General features: G+C 24.6%; 1 protein-coding gene across 1 annotated transcript; it reads left to right on the top strand.

Annotated features, from left to right (window-relative positions):
* Positions 1 to 454: 454 nt before the first annotated feature.
* Positions 455 to 15,594, top strand: LOC129608949 (G protein-activated inward rectifier potassium channel 3-like; the record flags this gene model as incomplete). The annotated part of the gene is made up of 8 exons (XM_055520755.1): positions 455 to 568; positions 1,534 to 1,991; positions 13,609 to 13,723; positions 13,797 to 14,191; positions 14,297 to 14,447; positions 14,715 to 14,904; positions 14,972 to 15,202; positions 15,284 to 15,594. Coding segments are annotated over exons 2-8 (1,635 nt in total), but the record flags the coding sequence as incomplete, so codon positions are not given.
* Between the last annotated feature and the right edge of the window lie 528 nt (positions 15,595 to 16,122).

The raw sequence follows: 16,122 nt of genomic DNA, 5'->3' as shown, positions 1-16,122 counted from the left end.
TTCAAACAATTCATTAAAAGTTAAGAATCGAAATTTCTATACCATACTCTATTACCGATTACCGAATACAAGAGAATCATAAAATGAGAGATAAAGTGAGAGAGAAAGAGAGAGATTCTATTCTAAAATTATACAAAATATTCTCTCATTTTTATAAAGAAAATTTTTAGTCCTTCATATAAAGCTAGAAAATCATTTTCGGCTTTCAATGTCAAAAAATTTATAAAAATACTTTTGAAAAAAAAACAAAATTGAAAACTTTTTTTGTTGCTTGTTGAGTACTTAGTAAGCTTTTGATCGCAAAATTGATAAGATCGCTTCATTATATTTTTCGTATAATAAAATACTTTTAATTTTTTTTTCGTTTTTAATTTTTCTCATAAAAATTTCAATTTCGGAAAATTAAAATTTACAAAAATAGAAATATAAATACCAAAAAAAAAAATATACAATAATTTTAAGACAACAAAAATTGCAACAGAAAATGTTAAAATTGATTATTTTGACGTAAAATCAAAAAAAAAAAAAAAAATGATCACGTGCGAAAAAATGTTGTTTTACCATAAAGGTAGATTGTGTTTTTTTTTGTTTCTGTTTAATTAAAAAATATTTTAATAATTAAAATTTAGTTTTCTCATAACATAATTGTATACAGAATTTTTTTCTAAGTGAACACGAGTCTAAAAATTTATTTAAAAATAAAAAATTATTATTAATTAAATTTGTCACATTGAGTTCATAAATTGTGTTTTGAATTTTGTGTGTCCCAAGAAAAAAAAAAATTATTCAAATAAATTTTTTATGATTTACGAGGATAAATTAGAATTGATCATTTTTTAGGCTCTGGTCAGTTCACCAAATTCAATTGATTTTAATTTTGAAATTTAATGACAAAATTGATTGAGCTAAGAAATGAAAATTTGGAATTACCACGAGCACTTTGTAGGCTTGCTCTTGTGTTTAAAATAAATTATTATTTTTAAAATTCTTAAATTTGCAATAATTTACCATCTACACTTGAACTAAACATATTTTGAGCCATATGCTTATCTTATTTCAGCCGTCGGAAAAATGCGGCTCATTTAATTTTAAAATGCGGCTCATAATTCTGCTTGCAAGAAAGAAAATATTATTCGATTGCGACACTATTGAAATTTGAAAAATTTTTTTTTTTCCAAAAAAATTTTAGAATTCAATCATAGATAATATTATGATTAAGTTCTAAATTTGTCAAAACAAAACAGTCGAAAATGCCATTCCTTCATGTAAGTTGGCAAATGTACGAAATTCGAGTGGCCCATACTCAAACCCAAATAGTACATATTTGTCCATGACCAACAAAAATTTGCCAACAGTTGCAGTTTATCTGATAGAAGACGCTCTTAAAATAAACCTTATGCCATTCTTTAACGTATAAGGAAATAATAAAAAAAATTCTTTATTTGTAATTGTTGTATTTTATTAGTTCCTCTTATTTCTCTTAATAATTTTAATTTTTTTTTTTATATAATTTTTTTAATATTTAAATTTTAGTGAATTGACCGGAAAACCATGATATTTTTGATAAAAATAGAAAATTTTGAAAATGGATAATAGAAAAATTTAGAAAAACAAGAATAAGAAAAATAAAAACTAAAATAAAAATATAAAATTTCGTGACATAATCATAAAAACAAAAACTAGAAAATAATAATAAAAAATTAAGCATAATTTAGAAAATCAGAAAAAAAAAAAACAAATTTTAACAAAATGATTGCTGATCCAGAAGAAAATAAAATTATAATTGAACCAATACGGAAACTCGTAAATGGAAAAAATACTACTTTTAATGTTCCAGAGATAATAAGTAAAGAAAATATAGATGATAAAATTGATGAAAATATTATAGCACTACCATCTTCAAAGAGAAGATCATCTTTATTCGATACATTCCATAAGCGATTGAGAAAGTCATTTAAAGCTGTTGCAGAATCACCACGTGCTATTTCTAGGTAAAATACTCTTTTTTTTGCCTTAGATTATTCTTTAGGTATTATTTTGTATTGTTAAGGAATTAATCGAAAGTTCATAATATATCCTTTTCAAATTTTTGTGGGGTTCATTGCAAGATATGGTAAAATAAAATTCCTTGGCTCCATCTATGTAGCTATGAGACCACAAACTTGAATATTTTCTATTTCAAAATTGTTCTAGATCTTTAAAATTACAAATTTTTCCGAAAATATATCTTGATGAACTGAAATAATTTTTAAAATTTCATAAACACATATAATATACAAAATTTCCTTAATATTGGAAGATAAGTATGTAGAATAAGTGTGTAGGCTAATGCAGTTTACCATTATATCCGAGAAACTATACCCTTTAATGCCCTTTCTAATAATGCAAATTTATAAATATTAATAAAAAAAACGAAGTCATAACTCCGAAATTAGTATTGCTGTATCTTTCAGTTTCGGAAAATGTTTTTACAAAAAATATTGTAAATTTTTAAAGACACGACGATTTTTTAACACGACAGTGTTATAGAGTTTTTTGTACCACTCCGGTAAAACTAGTTACTGCGAAAAAAGTATTTTTTACCATACAAAAATTTCTATTTTGAAGAATTTTATGTGATCCTTTATTTTAATTATAAAATTTATATTCATTTCAAAGATTGAATTTCCGTGTATTGTGGAACACTGTACTTCGTGTCATAGTCCACCTTTACCTAACGAGTGGCCCAAATTTCCCATTCACTTTCAAAACTTTGGAAATTTGAATTTTTGCGCTGGAAATGAATTTGCAACAAAATTGTTTAATACAGGAAGTTCATATTTTGAATTTTAAATAGTAATAAAATAATCTTTGATCTCAAGTCACATTCTCGTACGAAGTAAGAAAATTTAAGATGGTAGGGAAAATTTAAAAAAAAATCCGCGATCACTGTATTTACTCTAATTATGAACTGGTTTATAAAGTGTATTTAATATTTAATTTGAGAATATTGCATACTTTTAGGGGCTGAGCTTGGTTTTAAAAATTTTAGTTTTGATTTTTTTTTCTTGATTTTATTCTCTTTGATTTACGCAAATTTTCTTTTATGCAAATGATATTCTTAGATCCTTTACATTTAATAAATCTCAAATGGTTCTTTTTTTGTAGTAGTAGAAAATTTAAAATTGTATGCATAATCTTTAGACTATCTGTTTTATTGACGTCATTCGAAAATGATTTGTTTATGTTTATAAACAAAAACATTTGCAACTTCTCTTAGCACATTTTTTTTTTTATATAAACATTTTTTATTCTTTTATTGCGGTTAAAAGAGAATTTATGCGTGTCCAAGTCCGCCAAAAAAAAAAAAATTAATTGAACTTTTTTTTGTTATTTAATAAAATTTTTTTTGATTTGTAAACATTTTACAAATCAAAACATAGAAATTTTATGATTTATATTTTCTTTTTTTAATTAATTTTTAATTAATCGTCAAATTATAATTTAATTTATATTATAAATTATATTAATAATTGAAAATTAATTATTTTTTAAATAAATTTATGACATAAGAATGTTTTAAATATAGTTTACATTGTTAGATAATATAATTGAATTCTTGAATGCATGCATGAAGATGTTTCGAGTAGGATAGATTTTGCATAGCGCTTATAAATAATTTTATTATTGTTAGATATTGCTAATAAATCAATAATTGTATTTAAGCAAGTAGACGATTTTAATTTGGAAGCATTGTCGTGTCAATTGTATATACTTAAAAAAATATTTCTGTGACTATTATTTAAAAATGAAAATAAATTGAACTGAAAGGTTCTGAATATTATGATTTTCAACAATATTTCTGAAATTGCATTAAAACTGCAAAATTCATTTGTATTGTCTTCCATATTTCACTGAATTTTGAATGTTCAATTACTACAGGTGGTAATTCAATAATTTTTCTTTTAACAATAGTTTCACTACAAATAAATCAATTATCTGAAATATTCTAATAGAAAATATAGTATAACAGAATATTACACTAAATATAATCTATTAGATTAGTCACAGATATGTTATCATTTTACAAAAAATAAATTACACAAATTTTAAAACACGAAATCTTTTATTAACGACTAACAGTTGGCGTATGTTTTGTATTAAAAATTTCTATTAGCTATATATAAACATAAAATATTCTATATATCAGAGTTAGTATATAGTTAAAATTAATTTATTATCACTAACGTATAGTATTATTTATTTTTAGTCTAATTTAATTTATAACATATATATATATATATACATACATTAGATAATTTTTTAAGTAAAAATTTTCTTCTACCAAGCAAAAAATTAAAGGATTATATTTTTGTAACGAAAGATTTGCTTGCCAGATTTTTGTTTTTTTCTAATTTACATACATTTTTAAAAAAGTTCAATGTACTAAGTAATAATGACCATCATATTATTTGGTATTCCAATGACGTCCTAAAAATACACGTATTATACACGTATCTATATGTAATATATATATATATTTATTAGACACGTTCAGCATAATATGAAATTTATTAAGATAGCCTAGATATATTTATTGCAATTTTATAATAATATTTATATACGAGTATGTAATTATAGTCTGAATCTGTCTGCCAGATATTGAACTTTACATTGAAAAAGTTTATGGTCAACAAAAAAAAAAACAAAAATTTTTCTTTATAAAAAATATTCCATTTTGTATTATTGACCTCATTTTACTATTTAGAATTCAAAATCTATTCTATTAATAAAAAAAAATTACAATATAAGAGAGATACTTATATATAGATTACTATTTATATATACTTATCTCTTTTATGAGAAGCACAATACTGAAGTGTAAAAGCTATAAATTTAGAAAAAACAAAAGTTTTATTTTATTTTAATTAATTTTATAAAATAATAATGATCATTACTTAATGATATTTAATTCTCTAATTATTATTTGCATTAAGCAATTCATCTTAATGTTATATATGTGTTTTTGGTATATGTGTATGATGGTTACATACGAGTATTAGATACCCCGAACAGAATGCGTTCATGATGCAACAATCGAATTAATTGAGTTTTCATTAAATAATCTCTTGAGTTTTAAAGAATTTTTTTCTCTTAATATTGGCATGATTTATATGAGATAATTGAGTAAATTTTGATCGGATTACAATTAGAATGAACAGTTTTTAGAAACGAAAGTACAAATAGTAATGATTTAGATTTTGTTTTCGACCTATACTGCATGGTGGCTACATTGAAAACCGAAAAAAAAATTAAAAAATTTTAAATAAATTTTAAATTTTGTAAAATTTTTTTTTGATTATCAAAAATATTGCAAAAGTGTTATCAAATATTTTCGCAAAAATCTTGTATAAAAATTTAATTAAATTTAAATTTCTGAAATTTTGAAAATTTTTGAAATTATTTTTAATATAAAATAATTATGTAATTGAAATTCAGTTCATATATACGAGTAGTTGGTGTTAAAAAATATTTTCGAATATAACAAAAATAATCACATTAAAAATGCCTGAAATCAAATATTATTTAAATAAAATGCCAACAAGAGTTTTCAAATCAGCACATTCCAAACAAAAAGCATGGCACGATGAATGTATACAACATGGTTTTTATTATAATAGGTACATAATTAGTTTTTTTTTTGCTGGTTTTTCTTATTTATGAATGAATATAAAATTTTAGTGTTATTAAAATTAAATTAATTTTAAGAAATTTATTTGGACACTAACAAAATAAATATTGCGTGAATGAAGATTGCGTTAAAATTAATAAATTAATTAATATTAAAAATAGAAAAATTCTATTCTAAAGAGTATACAATAGGATATTGGATGGTAAAGTTTTCGAAATTGTCAAACTTTGCTATCGGATATTGCTATTGTTATATGTATAACATGTTAATATTGCTCCAGAATCCGAAGTGTAGATAAGCAATAATATAATCCAAATATTTCAAATATAAAATTTGATATAAAATTTGATTTGGTTTCCGAGTGTCGAAATAAATAATTACCTACCCCATAGGTTTTAGATGGCCGGTTAAATACTTAGGTCTGGTTTTAATTCTCAATACCTATACTTTTTATGAAATTTTATTGTAACTTATTTTAATATGTAATGTCAAAAACATACCAAATAGCACTCCATTTCCAGTTCCAAACTAGGCCTGCCGAGATTTATAAATATTGTAAATTGAGATAACCTTTTGAGGGAAACACATTTTCATACAACTTTAGTCAAGACCCATTTATTCTTGTAAGCTCGTATACTTAAGCATATTCTCGTATACTTAAGAGCTCCACACTCTATCATATGTATAAGATTTGCTGCGTTTTTTTCTGTTTTTGCACATAATGAGCAATTGCCATCGTTCTCTATTTCAAAGAATTAGTATTTTTTTTCACCCCTTCATTTTTTTTGTTTCTCTTATAGTTGTCTTGAACTAATCTGACTAAAGCACCTTCTTTCTATAAGAATATTGACATAATTACAAAAGAAAAATTAATTAATTTAATAATCTGCGCTTAAATACAAAACAAAGCACTTCAAAAATAGTCGATAAATACAAAAAAAAAAAAAGTCAATTAAAAAGTAGAAGAATTTTTATTTACAATATTCAAAAATTTGACCACAATAAAAATATTTAAATGAACTGTACACGAATTGTCATAAAAACACACACATATGTATATTTTATAGAAATTAAATAAATAAAATTAAAATTTAAAAATTATTGAACTCGAAGTGAAATATTGTCAGAGATGAGAAAAATGTCTAACTTACCAAAATATTTTCTCTGAATTTTTATTCTGCGATTTTTGTTTTTTAAAATTATTTGTAAATAAAAGCAAATTGTTGTACCACATTTAATGAAAAAAAAAAAACATTTTCGTTTTAACAATCATAATATTTTATATTTTAGACATGAAACACTCATATCTACACATTAATAAAATAAAATTTTTTTAATTTATGAGTTATTCATACACATGTATATGTATGTACATGTATAAATGAGGTTAGAATGTCAATATTCTAAATAATCTAATTTGAGAGCAAAACTATATACAAAAGAAACATTGTGATTTTCAATAAGACACAAAGTCTGGAAAAAGTACGAAAGTGAAAAATCAAAAATGAAAAATATTTTTTCTTTTTTGTTTTAGAAAATTTTCATTTTGAAGCACTTTTCCAAAAAAATTTTAAAGAACAGCGATAATTATTAGATTTATTCTGTCCGTCCGTCCGTCCGTTCATCCATAGACCCGTTTATAAAACTTCTACACCAATGAAGATAGAGAGCTGAATAGGCATATTTACAAAGATAATTTACTGAAAACTTATTTCCGTAGAAGAAAATTTTTACCAATCTCCACCTCCCCCCCTCCGGAATATCTTCGAAAAGACCTAAAAATTATATGTTTTGACTACTTATTTTGATGAAACTATAAACATTTGTCAAATTTTGTTAACGCAGAAAAAAGTGTCGGGGTTTTCCTACCACAGCACAGCATAATTAAATATGAAAAAAACAAATGAGCTTTTAGGAACTAATTTTGAAAATTTTTTTCCATCTTCAACCCTCCTCAAGCTATCGTCTCTTGAAATTTGGAAAATTTGAATTTTTGGCAGCTTATATTTCCGAAACTGTAAGCTTTTCCAATGTAATAAGCACAATACCTATTTATATATATGTTCTTGTGAATTTGCGTGTTTCAAATAGTAGATTGCACGTAGCATCTTAACGTAAACAATACTTAATAATCATGTGGATTATTAAAAGGCAATGTGAAGAATATTTCATCAGCAATTTCTTCTGTAGCTCAGTTGGTAAAGCGTCCGCCTAAAAAGCGGTAGGTTACTGGTTTAAGTCCAGTTCGAGGAGAATTTTTTTTTTATTTTTCTGCCTCTAACTCGTTCTTTTGATTGCGTCATCCATCTGTTCTGCAATTGTATGAAGAAATTCCCATTAACTTAATATTTTCCAGATTTCTATAGACGCAGAAAGCTAAAAATGGTAAATTCCCTAACAAAACTAATTATTTCTTTTTGCGTGAGATAATCTTAAGGTAATTATAACCATTAAATTGGAGTATTATATTGATGACTCTTTCAGTTTTATTTTCACCTCATCCCAAATATATGGAGTCTTTAAAATATTGCATTATGTAAATGAAATTTACTTGTATAATGCAAAAGCTAGATTATTTTTAACTAGAACGTCAATAGTTAGATTGTATTTTCATCTGTTGAAGGGAAAAGTGCTATTTTACAAACCATTACTTTACAAAACCACAATTTTATTTTTTGTATATTTTTAATTTTAAACGTTTTATGTTTTTTTTTTTTTTTTGAAAAAATAATAAAATCACGTTGAAGAAAGTTAATAAAATTTTATTAATTAAAAATATTTTGATATTTTCGCAATAAACAGAATTCTACACATATACTTAGTTGTATAATGCAATGACTATGATTGTTTGTTTTCTCGTATTTGTGATTAAAAATTTGAAATTCTTATACTTAAATTGAAGTTTTTTCATATATGTAGATGTATAACAGATTTGATCCTATTGAAAATTTATTTATATAATATAATAGATTTCAAAGATTAAGCAAAATTATAATCTTCCTGATATTATAGTATATACTCTAGTTTTAAAGTAGTGGTCATTAATGATGCACCACAGAGCGATGTAAGATGTTATTTCTAAGCAAAGTAACCTAAAGGGGCGTTGAATACTTCCAAGATTTCTCTAAGCAAACTGCATAATAAAAATAAGTTGCGGCTTGCTATGCATACCAAATATGATAATATTTGTCCAAGCAAGATAATAATTCTGTTTATATTATTTTAAAACAAATTATATAACAACAATTTAAACCACGGTTACCACTTTTAAAATATATAATCAAATAAATGTTTTATTCCATTTATTACAATTGTAATGATTCGATGAAGTCGATTCTCTTCCGTACATTGTTAACTGTATATAATCTCGTTCCAAAGTAACGGGTCAATTACAAATTGTGCCGATTGATACACCGATATTATTTTAAACCAAAATTATAAGTTTACCTTAAACAAAGCATTTCAATGTTATTTCAGTAAGCCCTGTTTAAAATGAAATATTGAATAAAGCTGGCGGCAATGCTTGGGATTCTCTTGAAAATTTCGAAAATTATGAAAAATAAATTTCTGGAAAAGACCTACTTATATAGCTATGTGATGTTCTCCAAACATAAAATATTCTTTTCTATCATGGTTAATGTTCGTTAGTTAGGTAAATATTCTACTAAGTAGGATATTTCATATTCTTTAATTTGCTCTTTAAATACTCGTATAATTCTCTTTTTATACAATCTTCTCTTTTAATACAATACAAACTCATATATACTTAATAATATAGACGGACATTATTCGGATGGATGTCAAGGTATATTTTTGCAATAATAAGAAATTTTCGAATGATAAATTTTAAGTAAAATTAGTCAACTAAAAATTTTTTTTTGTCTAGCCGAAATTTTTTTGTTTGTATCGAGTAAAAGCTAAAAACTTTCCATTTTTTTTTTTTTTTTGTTTTCTTGAATAGAAAATTCAACAAAGCTTTTAAAAGCAACGCAAATATAAAAGTTTTTTAAAATGAAAAATAAAAATAATAATAAAATTACTTTTTAAAAATAACTTAAAATCTCAAAAAAAAAAAAAATTCAACTAATTATGCTAAAATGCGGCTAAGAGAATTTTTTTGATCATTATTAAATTTTTTTTTTTTTGGCCAAATAACATGAAGGTTATTTATTAATAATAAAGAAATAAAGAAAATAAAAAGAACAAAAGAAGTAGATCGTTGAATAATAAGCGAGAAAAACATAAAATAAACAATATGACCGACCGCAAAAACCGCACTCATCTATAAATTATTATAGGTGTGTTGTAGTAAGACAGAATAGTGAGTGCTCTGCTCTGATATCTCAGCTGCGGGACGAGATGAGACGTTCTTTTCTGTTTATTTACGTAGAATATTTTTATCAATATATTTTTTAAAATGCTTATAATGATATATTGAAATTTTTTTTTTTTAATTACCCAAAAATCTTATGTATCGAATTAAAAATATTTTAAGAAAAATTTTTTAAAAATTCTTTTTTTTTTTTTTTTTGTTTAATTTAATTTTAATTTTAATTATTACAGTTATTTGAAATTAAATTAATTTGCAAAAATTCAAAAGCTTTCTTTTAAGCACGTACATATTTTATGGAATTTTTATAATATCGAACTTTTTCTTTTAATTTCCTATATATTTTAAATTTGGAAATTTGTAATTAAATATGCACGTGCTTGTAATAGCTTAAAATAGTTATAAATTTGTAAAATGATTATTGATTATGTGGCAACACTTAAGCAAAACCGGCCAATTCAATTTATGGCAAAAATAGTTGAAATTTTAAAATACTTGAATTCTCTGTATTTAAATTTGAAGTTTAGTGTTTATTTAATTCGAATTAGTTGAATTACTAGACAATGGCGTTATGACAGAAAAACTTAAACGAACAAGACCATTCGATTTAGCACGGAATACCAATTGCCTTATGAAAGGTATTTAATTCCTGCACGGAAAAACCAAGTTAGCGCGGAGGTAATAGTTGGTCTGTAGGACCAGTTTTATCCGTTCAGAATTTAGGTGATTTTTTAAGGTAGGAGTCACGCTCCCCCACTGTCGGAGGAAAAAGGCAGATAGAGCCGTCCTTCTTCGTCGTTCGAGATTTTTTCACCTAGTAGAAAAAAAAAAGGAAAAAAAAAATTTAAGTCGAACAATTCAAATAATGTGGTCGAATAAAAGAGAGATAAACCGCCTTTTTCATTAATTTGACAAATTATCATTGATTGCCTGATTAATATTATTTTGGAATATTATTTTTTTTTATTGTTATAATCACTTATTATTAATTACTAAATATACGATATTAGCGTAAACTAGATAAATTTCAAACCAATTTAAATGTAAGCTGACGACAGGATCTCAAAATCAATGGTAACTGAAAAGCGGAATTACGAAATGAAAATATCAGCTTAAACTTTAAAATTTCGACTTAAACTGTTCAGAGAAAAATTTTTTGAATTTCTAAATTCTGACTTATGCGATTCTTGTTTTATTAACAAGTTGTAATTTTCATAAAAGACGGGAATCAATTTTGAATAATTTGTTTTTCTATGCTTAGATTTCCAATAATTATAACTAAATCGTATCTTGAATGACAGTATGTTGTTAATTTTGTCCAAACGATTTGTTAGTTTAAGAGATTTGGTCTTTTTTGCAGAAAATTCATTCTCTATTATTTATTCACTTTTTATTCACTTTTCAATCAGATTTCATAATTTTTCCAATAAAATTATGTGTTTTTTTTCAATTGAATTTTTGCATTTCTTCTCAAAATTGTCGACTGAGAGTCTCACTTTTAAAAACATAGTAAATAAATTTTGTATACATTTTAGAAAACAACGAGATACGCAATACCGAATAATTCTTCTCACTCGGAAATTATATTTTTTCATATTTATTCAATTTCTTCTCACTCGGCGAGTAAAATAGCGTGTTAGACGATCAGACCCATATAAAAATATTTCGCAAATTAATTTCAAAATCATAATAACCAACTTTTTTTTTTGGAAATTCCTTAAGGCTTTTACAATTTTTGAATGCTGTTACTTTGCCTTTTAAGTCTTAGTTTCGAGAACGAATGATTGGTTCCTAAGATAATACCTAAGAAATTAATGAAATAGAAGATTCAACAATTTACTCTGAATTTAAAAATTTTAGCAATTCCATTCAATTACCATTCAAAAATTTTCAATTACTGTCATACTCACAAAATTTAATAATAACAATAAACGAGGCAAAGAAAAAAACATATTAATGTTATTGTTATTGACCAATGCCATACAATATGTATAAAGATTAAAATATTTTCAATATTTTTCGAAGAGTGCCAAAAAAAAAAAAAAATTGTATTTTTGCTTTTTTTTTTTGTTATCCATAAAAAAATTAAAATAAAATCTTATTAAAAATACAAATTAAACAAGTTGTTCTATTATTATCCAAATTAATTGAAGACCCCGCGAAAAAAAAAGCCATGATATTTTTTAAATTATTTTTGGAATATGAAAAGCTGCTACACAAAATAAAAATTGAGTACACTTATAGCTAAATCTGTTATATTATATATTTATACATATATATGTATAAAATATTATATGAAATTTAAATAGTGGTTTCAAAATTCTTCCGGGATGGCTATTTTTTTTATATTTGCTTTATTACTGCGAAAGTTTTAAAATACAAAAATATTAATAAAATTATTAAAGAAATTATTTTGAAAAAACACTATAAAATATTTGGGAACAATACTAAAACACAAAATTTTAAATTTTAACAAGAGAAGATAAGAAATTTGCAGTTATATTTAATTCGGAACCTGCTATACCACAAAATTATTGTAATGGAGTTAATGCGGCACAATTAAGCAAGCGGAGTAGCAAATGTATACAAGATAAATAAAACTGACGTATGAAATCATAAACGATTTTTAAAAATGGCGATAAATTTCACTAAAATCTATTTTCGAATTGGTATATGCCACATTTAAAAGAACGTCCCAGTGCTATACTGAATTACTTTTTATCTGAAAAATTTAATACAAAATTTCATAATTCGGGTAAATCCAATATTGTCTCAAAAATTTCAGAATTCGATTTACGAGATCATATAGTTTACTTCGGGCCTGCCGGACAGATTTATTCAAATTAAAACAAAACTTTTGCTTTTTGTTTGCACAAAGTCACCTCATCCCATCTATGTTTACTATCATAAATTACTTATATTTAAAACTTTAAAGCATAGACAATCGATCGGAATTTACAAGGATCGTCCTGTCAAAATTTGACTCTGAAACTTACTGGGTCTGGAATGGCATTTCCAGCACCTTTCCTTTTTTGTAAATTTGGCATATTTTATACATTTATCGCAAATATTTTTAATAATAATTTTCAAAATGACGAATTCTTGCTCAATTACAGTTTTTGAATTGCATATACCAGAATGTAGTTTCTATAAAAATGAAAATATTTGTGCTCAGGAATTTGACAATATTCACAAAAGCATTAAAATAATTCCTTGTAACAAAATTTATGTAAGTTTTACTCATCGAACTTGGAAAACTATGTGTCAGATTTTATCATACTTTCTAGGGGGTATATAAAAATTTTTCATAAATTTTTTATTTCTCACTTTATGCTTAAAAATCTTTATTTACGCTAATAAAATTTTGTAAATTTTTCAATGAAGCAACATAATTTGTGTAGCATATTAAATTTAATTTTAGGAAAGTATTAAAATATTTGTATGAATTATATTTTACTATTTCGATTCATCGATTTATATGGTCGTTTTGTATTTTACCTCTTAAATTACCAATGCAAGGAAGCACTTGTTAAAAAAAAATATTTAAATGATTACTAGCTATTTATTTTAGTTTTGAAAAATTATCTAATTCTGAATTTCTTTATAGATTTAGGCAAACCCGTTCATCATCTCGGCGAATGAGAAAACGTGTAATATTTAAAAACGGTGATTGTAATATTGTTCAAGGCAATGTAGCAAAACGTAGGAAACGATATATGCAGGTAATGCTTGTTTTCATAATTCTAAAATAAAATTGTAATTGCAACTTAAAAAAAATATGAAATAAAATTTTAGGATATTTTTACAACACTTGTCGATGCACAATGGCGTTGGACCCTATTAATATTTGCTTTAAGTTTTATAATGTCATGGGCAATTTTTGCAATTATTTGGTGGCTTATTGCATATGCTCATGGTGATATTGAATATATGCGTATAGAAGATGCAGCACTTAAAGGCGATACAGATAAATTAATAGAAAATGAAACATTTACAGTATGTGTAAAAGAAGTACGTAGTTTTAAGTCAGCATTTTTATTTTCGGTTGAAACACAACATACAATTGGTTATGGTAATCGTTATATGAACGAGAAATGTCTTGAAGCAATTTTTGTTATGTGTTTACAATGTATTACCGGTGTTATAATACAAGCTTTTATGGTAGGAATAGTTTTTGCTAAACTATCTAGGTTCGTATTAATTTTGAATTTAAAATTATTAATATAATTTTAATAATGAAAATATTTTTATTAAATATTTTGTTTCAAAATATTTTAGAATTTTATGTTTTGCAGACCAAAAAAACGTGCTCAAACCCTTTTATTTTCAAGAAATGCTGTGATATGTCACCGTGATGGTGTTCCATGTTTAATGTTTCGTGTTGCTGATATGCGTAAAAGTCATATATTAGAAGCACATGTTAGAGCACAAATAATAAGAAAAAAGGTATGTACTTGTATTATTACCAAAGAAACTGTTTTGACTTAGAGAGCTTTGTTTTATTACAATTTGCTATTGGAAATTTAAGTATTATGGCCAGATTTTATTTAAGTTGTTTAGATCTTCTTTAAATTTTCACGACTCTAAATTAAAAACAGTTTCGTTGCCTGTCTTTTAACTTAACCTTAACTTGTTTGCAAATTCATAATTTGCAGAACATTCGCCATTATTAACAAAATATGAATATTTAATGGGAAAAAATTTTCAATTCAGGTAACTAAAGAAGGAGAAGAACTCCCTTTTTATCAACAAGAATTAGAAGTTGGCTCTGATGGTAACGAAGATCGGTTATTATTTATATGGCCTACTGTTATTGTACATAAAATAAATAAACATAGTCCTTTATATGCTCTTTCAGCACAGGATATGTTAAAAGAACGTTTTGAAATAGTAGTAATGCTTGGTAATGTTTCTTTTATACTATTTTCAAAAAATTTTAATATAAAATTATAAAATTTAAATAATTGTAGAAGGTGTTGTTGAATCAACTGGTATGACTACACAAGCACGAAGCAGTTATTTACCATCAGAAATATTATGGGGTCATCGTTTTCAACGTGCTGTTAATTTTAAGCATGCAACAGGAGAATATGAGGTAGATTATACAAGATTTAATGATACATATGAAGTAGATACGCCATTATGTAGTTCTAAGCAATTAGATGAAGTTAGAGTTGAAATAAATTCACCAAAAGGTTTAGGTAATATTATTAATATTGCAATATATAAAATTAAAGATGATTTTTTATAAAATTAATGTGTGTATATGTTGTATATTATAGAGCGTCTATATTCAACTGGTTTGTTAACACGTTTTTCTACAATATCAGTTCCAGAACCAGCTAGTGATGATTCAACTGAATCTCTTGGTGGTTTAGAAATACAAACAGATTTAGTTGAAAATCACAATCAAAATTCTGATGATTTGAAAAACGATGATTCTAACAAAGAAAATATTAAATTATTTTTAAATGAAGAGAAGAAAATTGAAAATAATAAAAGGAATGGTTTCTTGCAATCATCAAAACAATTACAAAATTTAAATAAGAATAGTTTGGATAGAATACCTTTAGAAACTAAAAAATTATCAATAAAACCAAATTCTTTTGATTTTGATTCAATTTGCTGATGATTTTTTCAAAATATACTAGGAAAAATATTAAAAAAATAATTAAAATTATAATAAAATTTCTTTTAAATTTTTTGATTTTAATTTATGTATATTTATTTTTATTTGATTATTAATTAAAATTGAGTTTTAATAAAAATTATTACTTATTGATTTTATAAATAATAAAGATTAAAATAGTGCATTCAATACTATTCCGCCGTTCTTCCCTTAGTCTCAAGAATTTTATAAAAAACTCCACTTTGAATCGCTATCTGTCTATTAAATGCGGATATCTTGTCTGCCTTCCGTATACATTATAAATAAGGTAACTTAGATAACTGCCAGCAATTCATCTGAAACGAAAATATCGCCACAGAGATTTTTTTTTGTTCCTGTGAATGAAAATGTTTATGAAACAGCATTCATAACTTTAAGGTATCAACAATGACAAAGGAAAACATGAAAACAAAATAAACATTTCCTTCATTCAATTGTACAGGAAATCTGCAT

This window comes from Condylostylus longicornis, unplaced genomic scaffold (assembly GCF_029603195.1).
Source record: "Condylostylus longicornis isolate FDR11 unplaced genomic scaffold, ASM2960319v2 ptg000038l, whole genome shotgun sequence".
NCBI classification, from domain to species: Eukaryota; Metazoa; Arthropoda; class Insecta; order Diptera; family Dolichopodidae; genus Condylostylus; species Condylostylus longicornis.
The sequence above is the reverse complement of the archived record's forward strand: the minus strand, read 5'-3'. Positions and strand labels throughout refer to the sequence as shown.